Raw genomic sequence first — 22,845 nt, 5'->3', positions numbered from 1 at the left:
TCGCCCCCCTGAGACCCAGGGTGGCCGCTCCCGCTCCTCCCTAAGCTCTAGGCCCTGCTGAGGCGCTGGGATTCGCCGAGATTCGCAGCAAGCGGGTCGTCCAGCCGCAGGGCAGGAGGACACTGACCCTACTCTTCTAGCGTGCAGCCTCTGGAACGCAGTGCCCAGGCCATGCCCCGGGGCGGCCCCTTGCCTGATCACCTCCAGCCCAGGGCTCACTGGGGCACTCTCCTGCAGGTGTTTTGGTCAGGGAACTTTCCACTCTTAACCTCCTTGAACTCAACCCCCAACTTCTGGGAGGAGCTCAGTCTGCACCCCCCAGGCTGCCAGGAGGAGAGGCACCTGCAGTCCCCCGTAACAAAAGCACTGCTGAGGACTCAAGAACTTGGGCACAGGCAGGGCCTGAAGGAATCGCCCAGTACACACCCAGGCTGGCGTCTGCTCGGTGCCTGCCGAGTGACTGAGTTACTGCCAGCCTCTGCACAGCCTGGCCAGGGAGGTGCCAACCGGACTCCTCCAAAGCCGCAGGCAAGACTGTTGGAGACCACTGCCCCACCCCCACTGGCACAACAAAAGTGGGGGAGGGGCAGAAGAAAACAAGGGGTCAAGGGCACCCCACAGAGCACCACAAACAGCCTTAGCAGGACACTCACACCCAGGAAGCAGAGGGATGGCCGCTCACGCAAGCTGGGGGTCCTCTGAGGTGCCCTCAGGCTGGGCTGCTGCGCGTGCACTTTGAAGCGTGTAGTTTACATGCATCTCAGCTGCCCTTTAATCTGTGTAAAATCCAGGGTCTTGTCCTGTGAGAGTCTCATCCAGATCAGCTCCAGGGAGGTGATCTATCACTGTTTTCCATCTTTCACGTCCCATCCGACCCTTGGGCTGTGTCCCAAAAGCCAGTGGTTGGTTCAATAGGAGAAATTCTAGGATTTCAGATGTTCAGTATGTGAAAAGAAAGAGGGGTCCATTCTGCACCCACTGCCTCTACAACTCCCACTGGTAGAGCTGGTTCACATTTCAAAAGAATCACCATTTTTTCAAACGTCAGATTTCTTTATTAAAATGTGCACATTATAGTTTACTTAAATACAAAATGTTCACTTTCCTTGCAGGTAAGAAATTTCACTGACATTTCCATGTCAATTAGCTTCTTTTTAATAAAAATCCTTCCACTGAAAATAAATAAGCATTTAAATTACTGAACTATTATATTCATTAGTCTCAATACCTCTTAAAATACTTAAAACTTTAGAAAATAGGCTCTAAACATTGCCTAAAGGTGGCATCCAGCTCTGAGCAGGCCACACGAGGTGTGTCTGAGCATGGCCATACGACTCCTGGGGCCACCTCCACGATGGCCCAGCCCCACCACTGACGCTCTGCTGAATCCTGCCTCTCAGCAGGACGCAAGCTTGTTCCCCAAATAGTGGTGACCTCAAACTGCAATATGATGAAACCTGCAGCCAACACTGCCCTCCACAAGGGTTTCTGGAAAGGTTGAAGCTGGAGACAGTAAAACACAACATTGTCCCACGTCACTCCAGGTCACCCCAGCTAAAGACATTCAACACCAGCCAAAAGGCTAAAGTTTAAAGGGTTCAAAGGCAAATACACTGAAACCCAGGAGTAAACCTGCCTGTTTTTCAAACTGAAAGAGAAACACTTTGGTGCCTTCAATAACCCAGGCCTGCACTGGATGAAGCAATGAAGGCAAGGTCACAGCTGCTAAAGCACAGAGGAGTTAAAAAGTGTGAAACCAGAAGCAACTCTCAAGTGAGAGACATGAAGCAGGAGGCCAAGGCACCAGACACTGCTCCCACCAGCTGCAGGGCCCTGGGCAGCGTTCTCAGCCCAGCCGTTCTGTGACAGTTCTTTAAGGAATCAGCTGTTGCCTTTTTTTCTCAAGCGGCAACAATCACATCAATATTACATGGTCTTATGAATACATCCATGTGATCAACTCGTTAGTAAACACATGAGTATACAACATAAAGCAGGCAAAGCGGAAAAAATATCTACAACTGTCAAAGTCTCTCTCACACACACAGGTACACAAATACATCTGAGCCTATTTTAGCCAGATTAAATTTTGCCTGTGAGACACACCAATAGCCACAAAGAATCTCAACATAAATGTTCCCAGAAATAGTGTATTTGTTTGTTTAAATCTTCAGAGGCAACTGACCACTAAATGTTTGGGTTTAAAAACAATGTTTAAAATTATTAAATGGTAAACGAAATCATGACCAAAGCTTGGGAGATCAGTGCCTGTGTGGAGACCCTTCCCAAAACAGCTTCAGGCAAAGGAAGCCTGACGCAGGCCCCTGCCACCCCCGACCCTCCGTGGGCCCAGAGTGTGATGCTTGTGTGTGTGGCAGGTGCCTCTGTGGTGCTGGGTGAAGAGCAGACGACAGAGGGGGCTTTAGAAGTCTCCCTGGGGCCTATGCTCCCAAGGGCAGACCGCTCTCCTCCCCACCCCCCAACAGAGGGGCCTCTGCTCTAAGCACTGCCCGCTGAGCCCAGAGCTTCCCTCCAGGGACCCGCAGGCCCAGTGGTCCCCATTTACTTGTCTCTCTCATCACCAGATAGACAAAGGCGCTGCCTCTGAGGGTTAAATGAGCCCCCATCCTTCCAACCCCCAAGTCCACAGCCCGAGGCCTCTGGGGGTTATTTTCTGAAACGCAGCACAGCCACAGAATTCCTTGGCTCCTCCCCTGTTGAAATCCCCATGTCTGGTGTGAAACACCTGGAGGAACATGGAGAGCCCTCAGGAACCTGCCCTAGGGAAGCAGCTGCAAGCACAGGATAGTCCCTGGAGCACTTGCTTGGAGGGGCTGCAGAGGCCGACTGCGCTTCCGGCTCTGCTGTCCCCGCCCAGCTAAAGGAAAACACTTGGCAGCCTGGAGCAGGGGGAGCAGGGGGAGCAGGGGGAGCGGGGGGAGCGGGGGTGCGGGGGGCATGGGGGGAGCGGGGGTACGGGGGGAGCAGGGGGCGTGGGGGGGGACAGGGGGAGGGAGGAGTGAGGGGAGTGGAGGGTGCAGGGCCACGGGGGGAATGGGGATCACAGCGGGAGCCAGGAGCCGCGGGGGGGGGGGGGGGGGGACGGGGCACGGGCGAGGTTCTTCTCCAAATACAAAAACAAGGCCTTGCAGGATAAGGCGGAGTCGAGGAAACAAGATGAAAGGGTGTGGGAAAGACTATCTGGCCTGCACTCTGCACCCTCTCTTCACGTCTAGAAGAGTAAAAATACAGAAGTCTTTTTCCTGTAAGACCTGCAAAAGGAGCATGAACAGACTTGAGTGCGCCAGGAATGCAAATATCCCCACAAAATACCCCGTGTTCTTCCCTCGTTAGAAGAGCGTTCGTAAAACCAGGACTTTGAAGCCAAAAGGTGCCATCCGATGTGAAACCAGGCCCGCATGTTTATAAAATCCCTGATCATAAATATTAAAGCTGCAGGTGGCACGGGGCAGGGCTGCCTCCGAGCGAGCTTCCACCGTGGCCGGCAGCACCCGGGCACTCACACAGCCGGGTGGTGGTGCTTGACCTTCCACCGCCTGGACCTCACCCGGAAGAAGAAGTACATCACCATGAGGAACAGGGATGAGGCCACGTACAGCACGACACAGAGACTCATGTCCAGGCTGGAGAAGTCGACCCCAAGGAAGGGTGTGGCCCCGCCCACTTCCTTGTGGGCCCCGGGCCTGTCCAGACCCTGGAGTTTCCCGTCCGAGCTGTGGTGCAAGCTCTCCGGAAGGGCAGGCCTGGGGCCCAGCACACCGGGTGGATGGACGCTCTGGGTGTCTCGGTGTCCATGGGACACCTCTGGGGGAGCGAGTCTTTTCTCCTCTTCCTCACCCCTGGCCAGGGTTCCTCCTTCACCGGAATCCCCCTGGTCTGCAGAATACGTGTCTAAGAGGTTGTCGCGGCTGTAGTGCTGCTTCAAGAATGTGAGCACGTGGCCTTCATCCCAGCTTGCCAGGCCCTTAATTTCCTCATGGCAGGCTGGGCAGAGGTCCGGAGTGGGCCACTGAAGCTTTGGAAACCGGGGATCCTCACTCAGATGGCCTAGGAAGAAAAGGAAGCGGGAGAGCCAGAGGGAAGGAGGCTTTGTGAAGCCATATGCAGCGTGCGGCAACCGGACTCCCACTCCCACCCACCACGGGCCTCCACTGCCCCGGCCCAGGGTCCTGCCAGGCCTCCCTCCCTGCCCTACCCACCACCCGTCCCTTGCAGTGCGGCCCAGATAACATCCTGCTTCTGCAGGCCCCTGCACATGTGTTCCCCTCTGCTGGTTCCCATGCCTGCAAGTAAGGAGACGCTACACGCTCAGCCTCCGCCACTTCCCAGACCACACCTGTCCCAAACCACCCAGCACTCCACTTCCAAAACAGAGCATGCAGCCCTCACCTCGAGGCCTTTGTCCGCACAGTGCTGCCTGTGTGCCCCTCCTCCCATTGCTGTCCCTCTGCCCTTTCCTGAAGGTGCACCTGAGGCCCACTACCCACGGTGCCCCAGCCACCTGGGCTCTATGGACAGTGGGCCTCAGGTGCATCTTCAGGCAAGAGCAGAGGGGCAGCAATCAATTTCCACTGCACTTCAGGTACATTGGCCCTTTCCAGACTACAAATCCCTTCAAGATCTCCAAAACTCGTTTCCCAAGTGACACGGGCTCACTTTCAGGCCCAACAGGCATCCGTCATGCGAAGCCGCGGCACACGGTGCCTCCCAGCTCTCGGAGCCCCTGCACCCGACTTGCTGACACCTGGCCACCCTCAGAGAGCTTCCAGAAGTGAATGTAAACACACCATGTTTGTCTGGGGGACTTGAGGTGTGTCTGAAATCAAGAGATGCCCTACTCGGGCCAGTCACTGACTGCGCGCTTATCCTGCTAACTGGCGCCAGGTGCTGCACATGAAGCCACAGGGACAAGCACAGACCAGTGGCGCTTGGTCAGAAGCTGCCAGAGCCTCATGTAGGACCATCAAATAAGGTGCCAGCCCTGGACAGAAGACCCCAGGCAGATCTCTGAGGGGCCTCCCAGGAGCTTAGGTCTCAATGCACAGGCTGGAGGTGGGACTGAAGTGGGAATCTCAGGAGTGACAGTCACACTGGGCTGTAAAGCCCCTTTCTGTTGCAGTCTGATGACTGGGATGGTGGGGGCACATGAGGGCTGGGGCCACAGGTAGCAGCAGGGGCTCCAGGTCCAGGCAGGCCTGGCGAGGGTCCTGGTCCCACTGCCTCAGAGCCGAGGGCTCAGGGAAAGCACAGGCAGCTCTGTGGACGGCGGTGATGCGGAGACTGCCAGAGCGGCGAGACAGAGAAGCTGCGCTGACCGAGGGAACAAACCCTGCAGACACGTGGCACCTTCGTCACATGACCCCGGCCCCGGCAGTCAGGCTCAGGGCAAAGAAAAACCAATTTCTTTAGTGCTTCAGCTGTAATATGTTTTTCTAATACAGTGGATTAAATAAAAACCAATAGTTTAGTGGCATTTTCTATTCATCTCTATTAAGATTTATTTCTCAGTGGAATTATTTTTAACCCTAATTTTAATCTGCCACTGATTTAGGAACAGTTTGAAGTACTTAACTCTGAGAAAATACATGTGCCCTATTTAATTACTTTTTTTTTAACAAAACAAAGCACTTTGAGAGGTTTGGTTTACGTTTGGACAACAGATTTTCATACTACTAAAATTCCTCATCAAAAATTAATTACGTTCCAAGCTTTCCAGAGTCAAACACATCCTCAGAGTCTAACCGGCTACCAGTGGGTACTGATGGGGGAAGAAAGAGCCACACTCATTTCCATGAGGGTCCAAGAGCCCCCAGAGTGAGAGAACCATCTAGAAAGCTGGGGACAGAAGCAGCCTGGGGAAGGCTGCGGCTCTGGCAGCTCCCAGCCACCCAAGTCCTGATCCCGTCAGCACAGTGGGTGGCACGAGGCCGCAAAGCTCAGGGACAAGCCCCACCGCGGCCGTGCCATCCTTGCTGTCCCAGGACCAGGGCCTCCCTCCGCCTGTGCTGAGCCCCCATGCCCAGGGGCTTCTCACCTGCCAGGCGGCCGTTCACCACATTATGCTTCTTCCACAGCCAGAGGATGGCTTGGTCTGGGGTTTTCACCGAGTCCATGGATTCTTTAGCCATTTCCTCAAAGTGCTCACCACATTCCTTACACCCAAAGAAGGTGTGAATGTACCTCCTCATCGTCTGCAGCACAGCCTGGGGGTCGTCTTCAAAGCCTGCAGGGGAACAAACACTGCTGCCAACGGCAGGTGCGTAGGGATCACCTGACCCCACGCTTGTCCAGAGAGCCTGGGGGGAAACCGCTCCTGACACGTCGGGAAGCCACCTCATGTCTCTCCAGCGGCCTTAGGCTGTGGGCACACACCAGAAGCCAGCACCTAACAAGATGTCCAACATGCCCACGGGTGCCGCAGGCTCTGGAGACACAATGACTGTGGACAGCCCAGAGGGCGGACGCGCTCCCCAGATGCCCTAGTGCCAGGAGAATGAGCCATGACTCGGTCACCAGGGCCCAAAGGAGCCCTTCCAGGGGCGCCTCGCACCTCCCACCAGTCTTCCGGCCGTCTGTGCCAGGACGCCCGGAGCGCCATTCTTCCCTGGGATTTGCCAGCTGGGTGCAGTTTCTCTTGCCTTACAAGCAACTCTCAGAGACTGGCGCCAGGGCAATGACGCTGCTCATTCTATATCTGCAGCTGTCGTGTTTGAAAGCCCTGCAGGACACCAGCCCAAGTGGGGACACGGCCTTAGGAAGTGACTCTAAGCTGCCGCCAGCCACGGGTGTGAGATGTGGAGCAGGTGGGCAGGCACAGGGACGGGTGCACCCACAGCCAGTTTGTGCCACCGAACGTATAAACAGACACGGACAGGCCGGGGCGCCTGCACAGATACTGTGAATGAACAACACACATCTCAAGAAAGCAACGCCTGCCCACAGGTGGCAGGAAGCAGCCAGCACTGCACCCAAGGGGAACCCCTAAGAAAACCAAGGGGGCAGCACGGGGCGGGGCTCAGCAGTCCCCGCTCAGACGACTGACACAGGAGCTTGAATGCACAGATAGGAGACCCATGAGATTAAAACAGATTACATGTCAGCATTAAAAAAAGACATGCTTTCGCGAATGAATCCGTCTTCATCGACAGCAGGCCCTGGGGGAGCTTCCTGCGCGAGTGTAGGCCTGACGCTGGTCGTGGCTCCCTGCAAAGCACAGCTGCGTGCAGGCCCTGACCTCAGCGTCCTGGTCGATCCCGAATCCCGACACTTCCTGTTTATTTCACCCAGAGAAGGTGAGAGCAGAGCAGAGCGGACCACCTCCTCCTCGGCCTTGAGCGTGTCCATGGGCAGCTGGGCGGTGTCTCAGATGGGACCACAGGCGCTGGCCCTGTGACCCGGCCAGTCTGCCCTGCTCTCCTGCCGGGAGGGCTCCACAGACATCTGCCTTGCATCTCCACGTAATCCCCCTCCTCTTCCCCACATCACCGCAGGCGCGGGGCCACCCTAATCTTTAAAGTGGACAAGAACCATAAAGCTCTACCTGTGGGGGGATTAGAGGCCTTCACAGGCATTTTACTAGATGCGGCTTAAACATACAGTAAAGAGAAGAAAAACCTTCCAAGACTTAATCCTGTGGTCGCCTCTGACCCAGTTCTCCCGGCAGGAGGCTGCTCCTGGAGGCTGCTTCCAATATGCTGATGGGAGGAAGGAGCGCTGCGGGTCTTGCTAGCGGTGTGCTTTGCCCTCACGCTGCTCTTACGATTCCACTACACTAGGGCTGGTCCTAGAAGAGTTTAAAATCAAATACTCTGGTCACTCAACTTCTTCCCTCAGCCAACACTGTACCCACTGCCTTCAAGGAGCTGTTCCTCATGCCTGTGTGTGCCCGTGTGATCAGAGCAGACGAAAAGGGGGACGGCACGTCAGCTCATCTCCTCACCAGAACTTTCCGCGTGTAAACGTGAGGTTTCCTAACTCAGGCCCACGTTTCAGAAGCAGTTTTTGTTGTTGTTGTTTTTGAGACAGTCTTGCTGCTGCCCAGGCTGGAGTGCAGTGGCATGCTCTTGGCTCACTGCAACCTCCAGTGCTGGGATTACAGGTGTGAGCCTTGTGCACAGCTCAGAATCAGGTTTACATGGTCTGGCTGGGCATTAGGTCAGAATCAGGTTTGCATGGTCTGGCTGGGCATTAGATCAGGCAGTGTGGATGCTGTGATTTCAATTTGTTTGGACAGCTCCCAAGGTTTCTCCCGAAAAACATACTACTGTTTTTTTCTGTATGATTATGAAAAGGATTTGAGGTTAAAACCCACCCTCTCCCCCAACCAGACCCCCGAGAAGCAGTAATCCAATGTCACCTTGAGGAGGGCCAAAACAGATTTTCAGACGGCCACTATAGTGCACCCATCCTGGGACACTCTCCTGCAATGTGACTTTGCTGCTCCTCCCATTAACAGGTGGAATCTATTTCTCTCACCACGAATTTAGGCTGGATCAACAGGATGTGGTGGGAGTGATACTATGTGACTCCACACTGAGGCCTCTCAGGGGGTCCTGCCTGAACCTGGTGCGACTTGGTGGGGAAGCCACATTCAGGAGTACGAGGCATTCCAAGGTCCCCTGGACTAACCAGCTGCCACCAGATGAAGGCAGACACACGAGTAAGTCCAAGCAGCAACCCACAGAAGAACCACCCAGCCAAGCCCAGCCCAAACTGTTGATCCACAGCATGATAAGCAAACACAGTGGTGGCTGCTTTAAGCCCCAGCATTTTAGGTTAGTTTGTTATGTGGCAAAAAATAACTGTAAAGGAATTTGAGAATCTTACTGGAAATAGTATTGAACTGTGTGAGTCAAGACACCACTTCGGCTTTAAAGTAAACATTAATGAACCTGAATCACTGCTTCAACTGGGAAGCACACACACAACAAAACTCAGGGGGGATAAAAAATCCAATACATACTTTAGTGTTCTGTGAAGGACAGAAAATTTCTTTTTATCTATTTCCTAGTAATTGAAAATTATTAAATCCAACTTCAAAGTTTTATAGGTTTTAACCCCTTGTGGTGGGCAGCCTCTGTGATGGTCCCCACAGATCACGCCACCTATACTCACCCCTCCTGTGATGTCCTCCCCTTGCGAGTGGCCTGGGCCTCGTGAACTAACTAGTAAGCAGAATCTGACAGAGGTGATGGAATGTCATCCTCGGATGGGCACCCTCTCACTGGCTCGCTGACGAGGCTTGCTGCCAGGGTGTGAGCCGCCCCACGGAGAGGCCCTGAGCATGGCCTGCAGTCAACAGCCAGCATGGAGCTCAGGGCCTTAGGCAAGCCACGTGCAAGGAGGCAGGCCCTGCTCTCTGCCCCGTGAGGGTGCTGGGAAGCTACTCTCCCCAGGTGGGCCTCGGGTGAGTTGAGTCAGATCGGTGACCCCCCAGGCCCAGCTGACACTCCGATTGCAACCTGACCAATCCTGAAGAAGAGGACCTAGATGAGGCCATGCCCAACCCTCGGAAACCGTGAGCTCATAACCATGGGTGGTTCCCGTGGTTCTGGCTGCTAAATTTCAGAGTGATTTGTTATACAACAGCTGATAATGAAAACACCTCTCCAAACAGATTTCACTTATTCTGTCTTTTTTTTTTTTTTTGAGACGGAGTCTCGCTCTGTCGCCCAGGCTGGAGTGCAGTGGCGCGATCTCGGCTCACTGCAAGCTCCGCCTCCCGGGTTCATGCCATTCTCCTGCCTCAGCCTCTCCGAGTAGCTGGGACTACAGGCGCCCGCCACCACGCCCGGCTAATTTTTTTGTATTTTTAGTAGAGACAGGGTTTCACCGTGGTCTCGATCTCCTGACCTCGTGATCCACCCGCCTCGGCCTCCCAAAGTGCTGGGATTACAAGCGTGAGCCACCGCGCCCGGCCTATTCTGTCTTTTTAAAGCAAAAAACAGGGAGTTTACACTGCAGGGAAATTCCCAGGCAGCATTCTCTTTCTTCTTTATGGTTTATTTCCTGCATGTTAGCCATGCACATCCTTGCGAGTTCTGACAAGGGAAACTGGTGCCCCCGCAGCCACAGCCCTGGGTGAGCTGCCCCTGTGAGAGGAGTCTGAAGTGCCGTTCCCCTGCCTCAGTGCCCTGGCGACACGCTGCCTCACATACAGCAGTACGCACCTTCGCACACACCGGCTGGGTTAATGTGTTAGGCAGACCATCGGCCCCTCAGGCCTGTAAAGGGACAGCTTACCTGTGCCAACCAGTGCGTCTGGGTGGGTCGAGGCTTCAACAGTCAAAGTGTGGAACAGTTTCCAGAAAGAACACGGGTAACCCCTCAACTCAGATCGGCTTCCTTGACATCCAACCCACTTTATGTGATTAGTAAGGAATATTCCAGAAATCTGAAAATAAATAAATAAATAAATAAACCCAAAGAATAAAAGATAATTGTTGAAATAAAAAACAGTCGACAGCTGCCTTCTTGACTGGGGGGGTGGTTAATGGGGGTGTGGTTTACTGAAGCTGTATCAACTGTACACATAAGATCTGTGCCTCCTACCATACGCAAATTTAAATTCAATAAAACAAAAGAGAGAAAATGGTCTCCTTTACTAAAGGAGCTCTCAGGCCAATCTGAAAAGAAGAGAGAGTTCTTCTGTATCTTGATAAACCACTAATGTTAAGCATAAAATGTATCCACCTTTTCTTTTAAATTAGAATTAGCTGAAAGGACAGTATTAAGAGAAAAGGCAACTAACAACATAAAAAAGCTCAACCGTCAAATAATTCTCGGCCAGAACAAACAAGGTGTGTTCACTGAAGAAGCAACAGGGTGGCCATCGGAGCGGGTGACTGCTGGCCCGGGAGGGCTGTGAGCCCCAGGCAGATTCAGTTCGGTTTGGTTTCGTGTCTCATCAACCTTTTCCTCCCTAAGGACTCCTGAGCCCGGGACGCGTTCTCGAGGGAGATGTCACACGTCGCAGTCACGTGAGAGTGCTCCCACGACCTTGAGCTCGGAGTGGAGTCAAGGTGGAAGACAGACTCAGGCAAGAAGCCTGGCACCGTCTGCTTCTCAGCTGCAGCCAGCGAATGGCAAAGCTGGCAAAATCACAGCACGAGAAGCGCACCTTATCGTTTTCCCAGAAGATCTGCTGTGCGCCACTGACCACGCCGGCCACGCGGGCGTCGGACAAGCAGCACGCTGGGTTTACTGCCCGCGACTAAACGCTCTGGGGGCCATGGAGAAGCTGCTGATCTGGACTAAGGAGGGAACGGCAGGAGTGAGTGCCACGACCTCTTGGGGTGCTGGTCCCCTGAGCGAAGACTGGCACCTGCTGGCACCTGGTCTTGGAGAAAGCTCTGGCAGGGCTGCCACACTTCCTGAATACATCAAGTTTTCATCAGATTGGCTTACTAAAAATTTAAAAAGCACAAGTACTACATTGCTTCAGAAAACCCCATTTGTCCAAAGGACAGGTGGTCACAGTGCACTTTTGGTGAGCTGTCCTTAAACTGAAGCCCCAGCATGACGCTGCCAAGGCAGACAGGAGGCCATGGCTACGACGCTGTCATGGAGACAGTAAGTCGCTGCTTCCCTACCTCACAGTGGAGCCCGGGCCCCGAGCAGGGAGATGCACCAGCTAAGGGCGAGGGAAGGGGAGGGAAGGACGGCGCAGCGTGGCTGGCGAGGGTTCTGGGGCTCACCCGCATCTTGTTGTTGACCAGGTCGAGCACGGCGTTGTAGGGGATCCTGTCCAGGGGAAGGCTGGCCAGCCACTCCTGCAGCATCTCCAACAGCTTCTTGACTGGCGGCCGTCCAGGGAACAGCTGCATGAGGAAGGAGCCACCTGAGAGCTACAGACCCAAACCTGGGCCCGCCCCCACTGCTGGGGCACAGCACCTCTGAAGACAAGCACTCCATCCGCAGAGAGGCTGAACCCAGGACGGGGCCTCTCAGAACTCGGGTTTCTCTGATGGGAGGCAGGAAACCCAAGGGGACATGGGGTGGGCACCTAGCCAGCGCCTCTCCCCAGGACAGCCTGCGCCCATGGCCATGCCTTTCTCCAGCCCGTGCCTGCAGCTCACCCACCTGTGCCCACGGCCTCACTCCCGCCAGGTGACAGGCAAGGTCACAGTGTGTGACTCATCACGGACCTGGCGGGGGCTTGCTGATTTATTCTGCCTTCCTCACGAGGAGCTGTGCTGACCCTGCCTGCCCGCCCGCTGGGCTTCCCCTCTGCCATCGCCGACTGTGTGAAGCGTGCGCGGCAGTGCACATGCGCCGGCAGCCGGGGCTAACTGCCTGTGGGCTCGTATGGGCCGTGAGGCTGGCCGACATCAACACAGCTTGGGGAGGCGTCTGGCTGAGAAGATCCCAGGGCTCTGTCTTTTTAGGAGAAACTCTGATCAGCTGCTGCACCACAAACCGTGCAAAACATAGGCTGCCGAAAGAGCTCCAAAAACTCGAGCTGAAATCTCACGGGTGGCAATGCCAGACCAGAAATGCCAGCCGCCAAAAGAGCTCCTCGAACCCAAGCTGAAGCTCACGGGTGGCGATGCCAAACCAGAAACGCTGGCATCTTCAGCTCAGTCCAATATATTTTCTCCCGCGTAGGTTAAAAAGTACCATGATTAATTTATCACAATAAAATTTATTTTGGACATCCAAGTAAACTTCAGAAAAATATTAAGAATAACTTCTTAATACCCTGGCCTCAGGAGTTACCTAGAGCACAAGTGTAAAAGCTCCAAGCCTAACTAGACTAAGGGGAAGACGGAGAAGTGGGGAGAGGAGGGCAGGTCTGCCTAGCGACAGCTGTGCGCCTCCAGCGAATTAGCTGGCCGGCGGCCACCACCACTAAGAGCCACACTGTCCTCCACTAATATGATGGACAGATTAGCAGGACACTTTCTTAAAGGAAATGAGGCCAGCTAGAGATTTCTGAACTCTGGATGGCCCCGTGGGGTAAAAACCTGCCCAGGCAATGTTCATGCATTCATCTGAGGCACCTCTAGTCCTTCAAGGTTTCCTGTACTTTTCACAAATCACTTTGTAGTAAACTCTATCCAAAGTGCTGACTATAAATTATTCTATCATGCATCTTATTCTTGGCAAGAGAAATATTTTAAGCCTAAGCCTCCTTGTCATTTAGACAGTAACAAGCAACTGAGCTCATGGAGTTACACCTGGCCACCTCCCTGGCTGGTCCTCTTCAGCCTGACCCTGGGCACAGCCAGGCCTGAGCTCTGTTGGGTTGCATCTCTGCCCGCTCCTGGCAACCCCCTCAGTGGTCTCAGACACCACATCTGTGCTGGTGATGGTGCTGAGCGTGAAGCCCCCAGGACCCCTCCCTGAACCCGGCTGGCGGAGCAGATGCACACCCCACCTGGATCTGCACAGCCCCTGCCTCTCCCTCTCCCCCCAGCCCCTGTGCACCGCTCCTCTGAGAGCCAGCTGAGGTGTGGGCCTCCAGTCCCTCCTCCACCTACTCTCCAGGCAGCCAAAGCTGGGCTTTTCCAACAGGTGCTTGGCTCACGCCCCCGCCCCTCTCTACATCCACCGCCTCAGCCCAGTGCTGGGAACAGCACTGGACGCAGGAGGCACTCAGGAAATGGGTGGAATGAGTTGGGGCGCGGGCCTGGGCAGACAAAGCAAGGTGGAGAGCACCTCAGCGGAGCTGGCAGAGCCCCCGCAGTGTCCGACGCCCCCCAGGGCCCACTCTGTGCAGGGCCAAATTCCCACACGTAGCCCAGACCAGCACCGTCCCAAACCTTGGCCAAGACAGTCACAAAGTCCTTGAGCGTCTTCAGCTCTGCTCCGGCCAGGGACTTGTGGGCTGCCAGCTCCACCCGCAGGAGGCAGTGTAGCCCTGATTCCAGGTCCGCCGTGTACAGCTTTGACCTAGGATGGGATATGGCAGCGTCAGGGAATGCCCAACCTTTCCCTCCACAGCAAGTCTCCCTGTCCTGGCTCCTCCCCAGACTCCCAGGGCCCCCAGGAGGGCTCCCGAGCGGCCCTCAGCGGCTGGGGTGGGTTTCTGAGTGAACCCGCCCTGCAAGCACGCAGCCTTTGGTCTACACGCACTGTCTCCGGGGGCTTCAGTTCAAGAGGAACACTTGCTTGTCAAATTCTCTCCAAACCACGATTTCTGAATTTTCTTCTTTGTTTGGCTTTTCAGGCAAGGGAAGCGATTTTTTCCTCACATCCGGCAATGACTTCAAATAAGAGGAAAAGAAGGCCCGCAGAGGTTTCACACTGTGAGAGAGGGGAGGGCAAAGGTGAGAAGAGCCTCCTTTATAAAATCCTAAAGTAGGAGCCCCGGCATTCAGGACAGCTCTGGGCCACCCCATTCATCCTTCGGGCATTTACTGGGGCATGGGGGCCAGTGGGAACAGCCGACAACCCGCCTGGGCTCCGGCTGAGCTTCCACCTGGAGGGATAAGAGGAGACACACCAAATCCACAGATTTACAACCAGTTCCAGTTGTAATAAGTACTATGACTCATTTATGTTTGTGGGGACCTTAAGGCGTTTTGTAAAGCTGGGTTGAGCATCTGCCAAGATCAGCTTTATTCTGACTGCGATTTCCAACATGCCTAAGAGCCTTCACCGACGCGCCCACAATCTGCCAGCCCTGAGTGGGGCATCTGGAAGTCGGGGCCTGGGGTGGACGTCAGCCCCTCCCTGATGTCAGGACCGAGCTCCCTGCGCGCCCGCCCTGTGTGGACAGGGTGGAGCTGCCTTCTGAGGACACCCTCAATGCCATTATCGAGCACTTCAGTGTGACGTGGAGCTTGTTTCCAAAGACAGAATGTAGCAGTGATATTTGCAAAAATATTAAAATATCTATAAAAACATTAACATCATTTGACACTAAGAAGTTGTCTAGATACTTTTAACACTAAACAAACATCTGGCAGTGGTTCAGGCCGCTCTGCCTAGGGCAGTGCTGTGCCCCAGGCCTGGAATGGGCCACCTCATCGGCAAAGCCGGGCCCCCAAGCACTCAGAGCATCTCCCAACAAGCTCAATGGCCTCTGTGGTTACCCTGAATTCCAGCTTTATCTTTTTTGTTTTCACTCATTTATCTATTTTTGAGACAGGATCTTGCTCTGTTGCCCAGGCTGGAGTGCAGTGGTGCAATCTCAGCTCACTGCAGCCTCAGCCTCCTGGGCTCAAATGATCCTCCCACCTCAGCCCCCTGAGCAGCTGTGACCACAGGCACACTCCACCATACCCGGCTAATGTTTTATTTTTCACAGGCTGGAGTCTCACTATCAACCTGGGCTGGTCTCAGACTCCTGGGCTCAGGTAATCCTCTCATCTCAGCCTCCGAAAGTGCTGGGATTACAGGTGTGAGCCTGGCCTCTTTTTTCAAAAGGACAGAAAAATACCTAAGAAGCTGCAGTGTTCGGGGCTTCTGTAAGGCGCCCTCTATGCCCCAGTCGATCTTTGAGGAGGCTAAACTGGAAGCTCCAAGAGACAGGAAACATGTCCTGTCTTCTCACTGCTGTCCCCCTGTACCTAGGAGCCCAGCGTGGTGAGTCACCAAGAGCCGCAGAATCAACCGTGGCTAAACCAGCACATGCTGGAAGGCTGCAGGTGCTGCGGCTTCAGGCCAGGGGAAAGTGCCACCCAGTGTGGCACAGGCTGGCCTCACGCTGTCCTTCTCCCCAAGGTGAGGAGGAGGCCGGGGCCTCGGGACGTTACTTAACTTTCTCAACCATTTTTCGTTTTCTTTTTTTTTTTTGAGACGGAGTCTGGCTCTGTTGCCCAGGCTGGACTGCGGTGGCAGGATCTCAGCTCACTGCAGCCTTGACCTCTGAGGCTCAAGCGATCCTCCCACCTCAGCCTCCTGAGTAGCTGGGACTACAGTGGCACACCACCAGGCCCAACTAGTCTTTTTTTTAGTGTAGACGGGGTCTTACTATGTTGCCCAGGCTGGTCTTGAACTCCTAGACTCCAATGATTCACCTGTGCCCAGCCTCATTGATCTCACTGTCCTTTTTCTAACCTGATTCAAGTTGTTTACTTTTTCATTGGGCTTATCCGAGGGGCACACGGGCACTCCACGCAGAGGTGAAGGGCTTATCCGAGGGGCACACAGGCACTCCACGCAGAGATGAAGGGCTTATCTGAGGGGCACATGGGCACTCCACGCAAAGGTGAAGGGCTTATCAGAGGGGCACACGGGCACTCTGCGCAGAGGTGAAGGGCTTATCCAAGGGGCACACGGGCACTCCACGCAGAGGTGAAGGGCTTATCTGAGGGGCACATGGGCACTCCACGCAGAGGTGAAGGGCTTATCTGAGGGGCACATGGGCACTCCGCGCAGAGGCGAAGGGCTTATCTGAGGGGCACACGGGCACTCTGTGCAGAGGTGAAGGGCTTATCCAAGGGGTACACGGGAACTCTGCACAGAGGCAAAGGGTTTATCCGAAGGATACACGGGCACTCCATGCAGAGGCAAAGGGCTTGCCAAGGTTCTGTGGTTCTTAGAGAAAGAGCAGAACCTGAGGGGCAGGGCCTGGCGCCCACCCCGACTTCTCATTCTGCAGAGGCGGGCACGTGGGCTCGCCTGCAGCCCCAGACACAGACCAAACTGCATCCCAAGAGTCCACCCAGAGCAGGGTTTGAGGAGCATCTGCTGCTCCCGAAGCCCCGGCCCAGCAGCCCTCATGCATGTGCTGGTTTAGCCACAGTTTCCTCTGCGGCTCTTGGTAAGTCACCACGCCAGGCTCCTCCTAGGTGCAGGGACACAGCAGTGAGAAAACAGAAATCCACGAAAACACAGCACAGATCAGCAACACCCAAGGGCTGAGAGTCAGGGCCCAAATCTGCCCAGGGAAGCGGGGCAGAGGGGCCAGGGCGCCCTGGATCTCACACCAGACTTGCACTGTCTACTCGGAACCTCTGTCCAGTAACTCCTCACGGCACGGGGTTCCCACATCCCACCCGGGCACTCACACGTTAATCAATCCATGCGACCCATTTGGGTAGATCAGGTAACACGAAGGGACTGAAGAAACACCAAGTTTCTCCAGAAAAGCTTTGTCCCCGTCCAGCGCTCGGGTCACCACGATGCTTTCATATGGGATGAGGTCTAAGATCACCTGGGGGATGAGAACACAATGACACTTCCACAGGGGCTGGCAGTTTCTCAGAAAACACGACGTGCAGATACACGGCCTTGCAGGGAACCTTTCACAGAAGGGCACGAAGTCTGTCCCCCTGCAGGCAAGACCCTCACTCAAATCTTCATTCTCATCACACTTTAAGGCAACTGATGGCACACACGCCATGAGCAGAAACCACGGTCTTATTCGGCAATTTTACAAACCCATCAAAGAAAACACTTATCCACGAATTTGCACTGGACTTTCTAAAACCAGCGCACCCCCCACAACACTGATACTGGTCAAGCGAGTCCCTGCACACGGGAGCCACACCCCACGGCCTCGCACTCCTGTCCTGCGTGTGGAAGCTTCGTGGCCAATGCAGCAGGCCTCGCGCTGCTGCTCCTCCTCAGCCACCCTGCTCCTGTCTGGTTCTGCTCAGGCTGAAGGGGCGGCAACAGGGTCTCGGTGGCAGAGAGACCACAGAGTGGCATCTCAGGATTTCGGAAGAAACCCCGTGTGCGCCACCACCACATCGGGCGTACGTCTTTCCTTCTCTTAACAGAGCAACAAAACCAGCTGCTCCTCACACCAAGGGCCCTGGCTAAAGGTGTGAACCGGGCGCCCCCTGCGTGGCCATGCCTCTCCGGAGCTGGGTGTGTCTGTGAAGAGCTGATCACTACTCTAGGACCACACTGGTCTCTGGTCTGGGCCATGCCGTGACTCAGTGCTGAAGAGCACTCCTCCTGCACGAGTGGAGCCTGGCTGCCCCGAACGCACCAGCATGCCAGGGAGGTAGGGGAGCGTGCCCAGCACCAAGACGGGCCCACACCCACCTCTTCTCGGGGGAACACCTGCCTCTGGTCTGTGTGTGTGGAGGCCCCGCCCGAGACAGCGAGGGCACGAGGGGCCTTGGGACAGGGGTGAGGGGTGTGGGAGAGCCACACACCGCTAGCAGTTCCTCAGCCCTCCACAGAGAATCCTGGCCAACCATGTGGAGGCAGCCTGGCGTCACCATCAAACCTGGAGGGGGCGGTGCTGGGGTGCCAGGAGGGCAGCCAGAGCATGAAGCAAGATGGTCACAGTGCCGGTGTCTGCAGCTTCCTTCCTAAGTGCGTCTCCAAAAGCCCTCGCAGGGGCAAAGCTGTTTCCTACGTTCACCGCAAGCCCCCCCCCCCAGTGGACAGAAAAACAGTCGCCTATCAAGTTGCAAGGAGAAGGAGGAGAAGCTCAGGGTGAGTGCTGGGCAAACGCGTGTGCGGTGAAGCGTTTCTCTCGTCTCCAGGAAGACTGTCAGCAATAATGACTCTCCGTGAGCTGCCCCTGCACCTGGTCCCTGGACCTTATTTAGACTTGGCCAAAAGCAAGGCTTCAGAACTGTACGTGTGAAATCAAAGTATGACAATGATAGAAACGATGTTTTACAGAATCTTGGATTTGGCAAAAATGTTGAGAGTTCAGAATATGGCAACGAAAAAAATCTTAGTAATAATGCATACGAAATACAGAACGACCTCAAGGTAAGCTGGGCGTGTCATAAAAATGAGCTCTTCTGCAAAGCCCTCTCTTAGTTTCAAACCTAGGGTTAGGCCACCTTCTGAACCCCTCCCACCGCCAAGCTCATTCATCCTAACAGTCTTCTGCAGACACCAGTGACTTTGCTGAGTAACATTAACTAAGCTTCTGATAATGAACAAGACCTAAAGCCATGGACAGGACACGAGATGCCGACGCAGTGACCGGCACCTGCAAATCTCATCACAGATCCACCTGCCAACCCCAATCACACCACGTGTGACACCTGGAGCCCACGCAGAGGCCATACCTCCCGTCCAAGGTAGGAGCTGTTGCTTTCAAAGACAATAGCCACGTAATGGCTGCCACGGTTGTCAAGAAGGGAAAGAACATCACTGGGCCTTTCAAGAGAAAAAAAAGAGGCTTTTAGTGCTGTCAACAGCAGTGAGTTGGCCACCACATCCCAGTGGCCACATCACTTAATAGAAACCTATTATGTTTCTTGCACAGTTCAACATGAATCTAACGGCCGCCTTCTTCATGGAGCTACTCACTGAATGGGGTCCAGGGGAGGGCAGGCAGGGGGCCGGCTTCCTTCCGTGTGGTTCTGCAGGAAGTCAATCATCGTCTGTCTGACTGTTCGCAGCTCTCGGTCAGGTCCTGCCGGAAGCACACCAGGGTCAGAGCTGTGTGTGCGGCTGTCCTTGCGGGGCAGGCATACACCCAGGGACAGCAGCCCCGTCCCAGCCTGGGGCCCAAAGACAGCAGGGTGCAGGTGGCAGCATATGCAATCCCAGTGGGTATGCCCAATGCCACCCACAGGTGTGGTACAGACAGCGCTGGATTCACACAACTGGAGACCACATGGCAATGAGACAAGCATGGGTGAGCCACAGGGACAGGCAACAAAGGCAGATGGCTAGACACGGCGCTGCGAGGAGCAGGCCAGGCAGCTCCACTGTGTCACTCACAGGCAGAGCCCCCCAGGGTGCGGCCTGCGGGGTCTGATCACACTCTGGGCGATGCTCGCCTGGGTGAGATCGTTTGTAAAAATTCATCGGGTGGGTACATGTGATCTGTGCACATCTCCAAATATGTTTACAATAAAAAATTTACTCTGAAACAGTTTTTACTAAAATATTTGCCAAGCAAGGCAAAGCACAAGACGAAAACTTCTCTTTGAAGCTATTAATGTCTGAACTCTTAAGGGAAAGCAGGCAGGAAGGTCAGCAGAGGCAAAGGTGCTGACCCGGGCTGGGAGCTCTCCAGGCTCTGGGGCCGTGTGTCTTTAGCAGGTTTATGAGGGGAATCTCAGGGACTAAAATACAATGCTTATGTCCTTACCTTTAAAATTTTCTCCAGTTGTAAACTCCTTTGTAAATGCTTTAAAATACTAAGAAGAAAAACACAGAACAAGTAAGAGGCAGCCTTGCGTGGGCATCTGCATGTGTTTAAGCAACAAAACGCCCGTCACCTTAGAGGGAGCTTTACTCAATTTCCTTCGGACAGTTTTCATAAATTGATGACAAACCACACGCTTCTCCGTGTCTCTGTGCATATTAGTGTTTCCTGTCAGATTTATGAGGGGGCTAAGGTTAGCTCCAATTAGCATTCCCATCATTTACATTTTCTGACCCAACACAGCTAGAAGCAAGACAGTTCAATTGGGCTGGAATCATAAAAGACACCGCTCTCCAGGACTTGGTAGTGAGCATGTGTCTTAATGGTCAGCTGTAACGTCAGCTGCAACAACACAGAGGATGTGCAGGAGGAGGAGACACCACGCAGTATCTCTGAGTGGATGACAAGGTTCTTATGTTAATATTAAAAACTTTCCTCATCAAAGGGTACATTAAAGACAGTGACGAGACAAGGTTACAAGACGGCAGAGATGAGGTCGGTAAGAAAAGCACTGTCCAGCTAAGAGGGAAACGTACAGACAACAGGAAGACCCTTCACCCGTGACATCCACGGCCCACAAAGCCAGATGTGCTGGCACCGCAGCCGCCAGGGAAATGCAAACGAAGCTGCCAGTGCTTCCTGCTGCGCTGCTTCCTGGGCCAGCACGAAACTGCCTGAAGCTGCTGGCCCTGCAGGTCTGTTGTGCACAGACCTGGTTCGTGGCCCAGTGGCTTCTCTTCCAGCCTCAGCTCTCCCCATGCCCGGGAATGCACACAGCAGCGCTGTTCAAAGCCACCAAAGCCTGGAAGAGCCTGCACGCCTGGCAATGGGGGGTTCTGGTTCTCAGAGTGACATCACTGGACAATCCCATCCAATGAGCATCGCAGTGGATCTGGGCAATGTCCCATTAAGTAACAGAAAGAGGGCCCGAAAGTTTACGTACAGCACAGTGTGACCTGTATCTGAAGCTAAAACAAAACAAAACAGGAAGCCATCCTGACATAATCACACGCAGGGGCAGGCAAGCAAGCGTGTGACACAGGCCCTGAGAGGCCCTGGGGCGGGGCTGACACTGGTGCTGCCCAGCGTGGCACCTGTTGGGGCAGGACCACAGGTGCTGCCAGCACAGTGAAAACAACAGCCCCCAAAACACAAGGGAAGCTACCATGACGTGACACCACACCACACAGCACGGCACCAGGGCTGACAAGGACGGAGTCACAAAGCTTCCCGGGAAGTGGACCCAAGGCGCCCACGTTTCTGGAGATGTCCACGTCAAGGCGTGCAGGAGGCAGCGGCACCCACGTGTACACACATGCTATGCATGGGCCTGCAACAGGGTCGCAGGTACCTCTGCCCTCTAGTGGGAGCAATGGGCACAGTCTTGTCTGCAGGGCTGACCTTGGCTCTGAAGGCAGAGGCCCTGTGCGTGTGCATGCGTGCGTGCGAGTGCATATGAGTGTGCGTGTGTGTGCATGAGTGTGCATGTGTGAGTGAGCGTGTGTGTGTTCCACTGAGGGGAGCCCCGTGGTACACGGACCACACGTGTGGCTTCAGGCCGGGGTGCCAGCCCTCGCGCTCTGGCGTCCTTGCGCCCTCTGGCCGTGCAGGCTGCAGGGGGTCTTTTCGCACATCCCCTCCATGTGACTGGGGCTGTGTGAGCATGGACAGTCCCACAGACACTTCCACAGCACAACAGGGTGGAACAAGAGCTGCCCCCAGCAAACATCAGCTCCTACAATTCCTATGAAGTTTCAAGGAGAGAGCCAGAGAAGCCAAAAACACAGGCACTATGATGAGGTGAATTTCAACAGACAAGCAGCCGCGTGATACTCACCCAGAAGGTGGCGTAGAAGGTGAGTTTCAACATACAAGCAGCCCCGTGATACTCACCCGGAAGGTGGGGTAGAAGTGGATGTCGTAGTCATGACACACGGCCTGGTTCTTCTCTTCCATGCAGTCCAGAGCTGCGACGCGGATGGCACTGGCCCAGTCTGAAAAGCAGGAGCATGACCTTCAGTGTGGTGAGCACTGGACTCCTGGGAAGCCCAGGACCCAGCAGTCCCCACTCCAGGCTGCGGCCACCTGAGAGACCAGCCCACCTGCCCCCTCTAGGTCATCAGTTAGGCCCTCACCACACAGAGCGTCTCTGTGGAGCTAGGAAAGAGAACTTCCACCAACAACACGATGCCTCTCCTACCACAGATGGTCACAGAACAAGCGGATTTGTGCTGAACTTGCACATCACGGAGCAGGCACAAGGCTGTTGTCCCCTAATTAAATGACACCCTGATGGATGAAAGCACTGGTAACAGAAGCGGCTGTCAGCAGCCGGCACTTAGTCAGGACAGCAAGCAAGTATGTGCAGATTAATCAGATACGGTCCAGGCTGTTTGGCAAAACCATTCCCATGTTCTCACTCCAGCGAGTACTGGCAGCATGTGAGCAGGGTCTTTCAAGGCAAGGACGTGTGCACAGACACATGTGAAGTGGTTTCCAACACCATCCCAGACACTGCCCGCAAACCCTGGAACGTCTATGCCATTTTGGGGAGGCTAAAAGGAGCCATACATTTTTTTGTTCCTACCTCTAAAATTTTTGCTATGGAAAATTTCTAACATGCAAATAAAATAGAGATAAAAAAGTAACAAATCCCACACATTCTACCTCTTGGATCAATAATTATCAGCTCAAGGTGAATCCTGTTTTGCCAAAGTCTCCACCCACTTCCAGAACTGTGCCACAACAAATCTCAGCACATCATTTCCACACAAAATCCACCAGGCTTTGCCTCTGAAAGA

At 54.5% G+C, this 22,845-nt stretch overlaps 1 protein-coding gene across 5 annotated transcripts in view; it reads right to left on the bottom strand.

Moving 5' to 3' along the window:
- Positions 1-1,032: 1,032 nt before the first annotated feature.
- Positions 1,033-22,845, bottom strand: part of QSOX2 (quiescin sulfhydryl oxidase 2) — a 38,944-nt gene continuing 17,131 nt past the window's right edge. For all 5 annotated transcript variants that reach the window (XM_055270389.2, XM_063636753.1, XM_063636754.1 and 2 more), the window contains 11 exons: positions 21,938-22,038; positions 19,988-20,036; positions 19,198-19,303; positions 18,954-19,044; positions 16,980-17,125; positions 14,134-14,268; positions 13,785-13,914; positions 11,718-11,840; positions 10,264-10,414; positions 6,056-6,244; positions 1,033-4,068 (listed from right to left, as the gene is read on the bottom strand). In XM_055270389.2, the coding sequence (XP_055126364.1) occupies positions 3,521-4,068; positions 6,056-6,244; positions 10,264-10,414; positions 11,718-11,840; positions 13,785-13,914; positions 14,134-14,268; positions 16,980-17,125; positions 18,954-19,044; positions 19,198-19,303; positions 19,988-20,036; positions 21,938-22,038 (1,769 nt within the window). In that variant the 3' untranslated portion in view covers positions 1,033-3,520. The remainder of the gene's footprint in view (positions 4,069-6,055; positions 6,245-10,263; positions 10,415-11,717; positions 11,841-13,784; positions 13,915-14,133; positions 14,269-16,979; positions 17,126-18,953; positions 19,045-19,197; positions 19,304-19,987; positions 20,037-21,937; positions 22,039-22,845) is intronic.

Source organism: Symphalangus syndactylus, chromosome 3 (assembly GCF_028878055.3).
Source record: "Symphalangus syndactylus isolate Jambi chromosome 3, NHGRI_mSymSyn1-v2.1_pri, whole genome shotgun sequence".
Lineage (NCBI taxonomy): Eukaryota > Metazoa > Chordata > Mammalia > Primates > Hylobatidae > Symphalangus > Symphalangus syndactylus.
The sequence above is the reverse complement of the archived record's forward strand: the minus strand, read 5'-3'. Positions and strand labels throughout refer to the sequence as shown.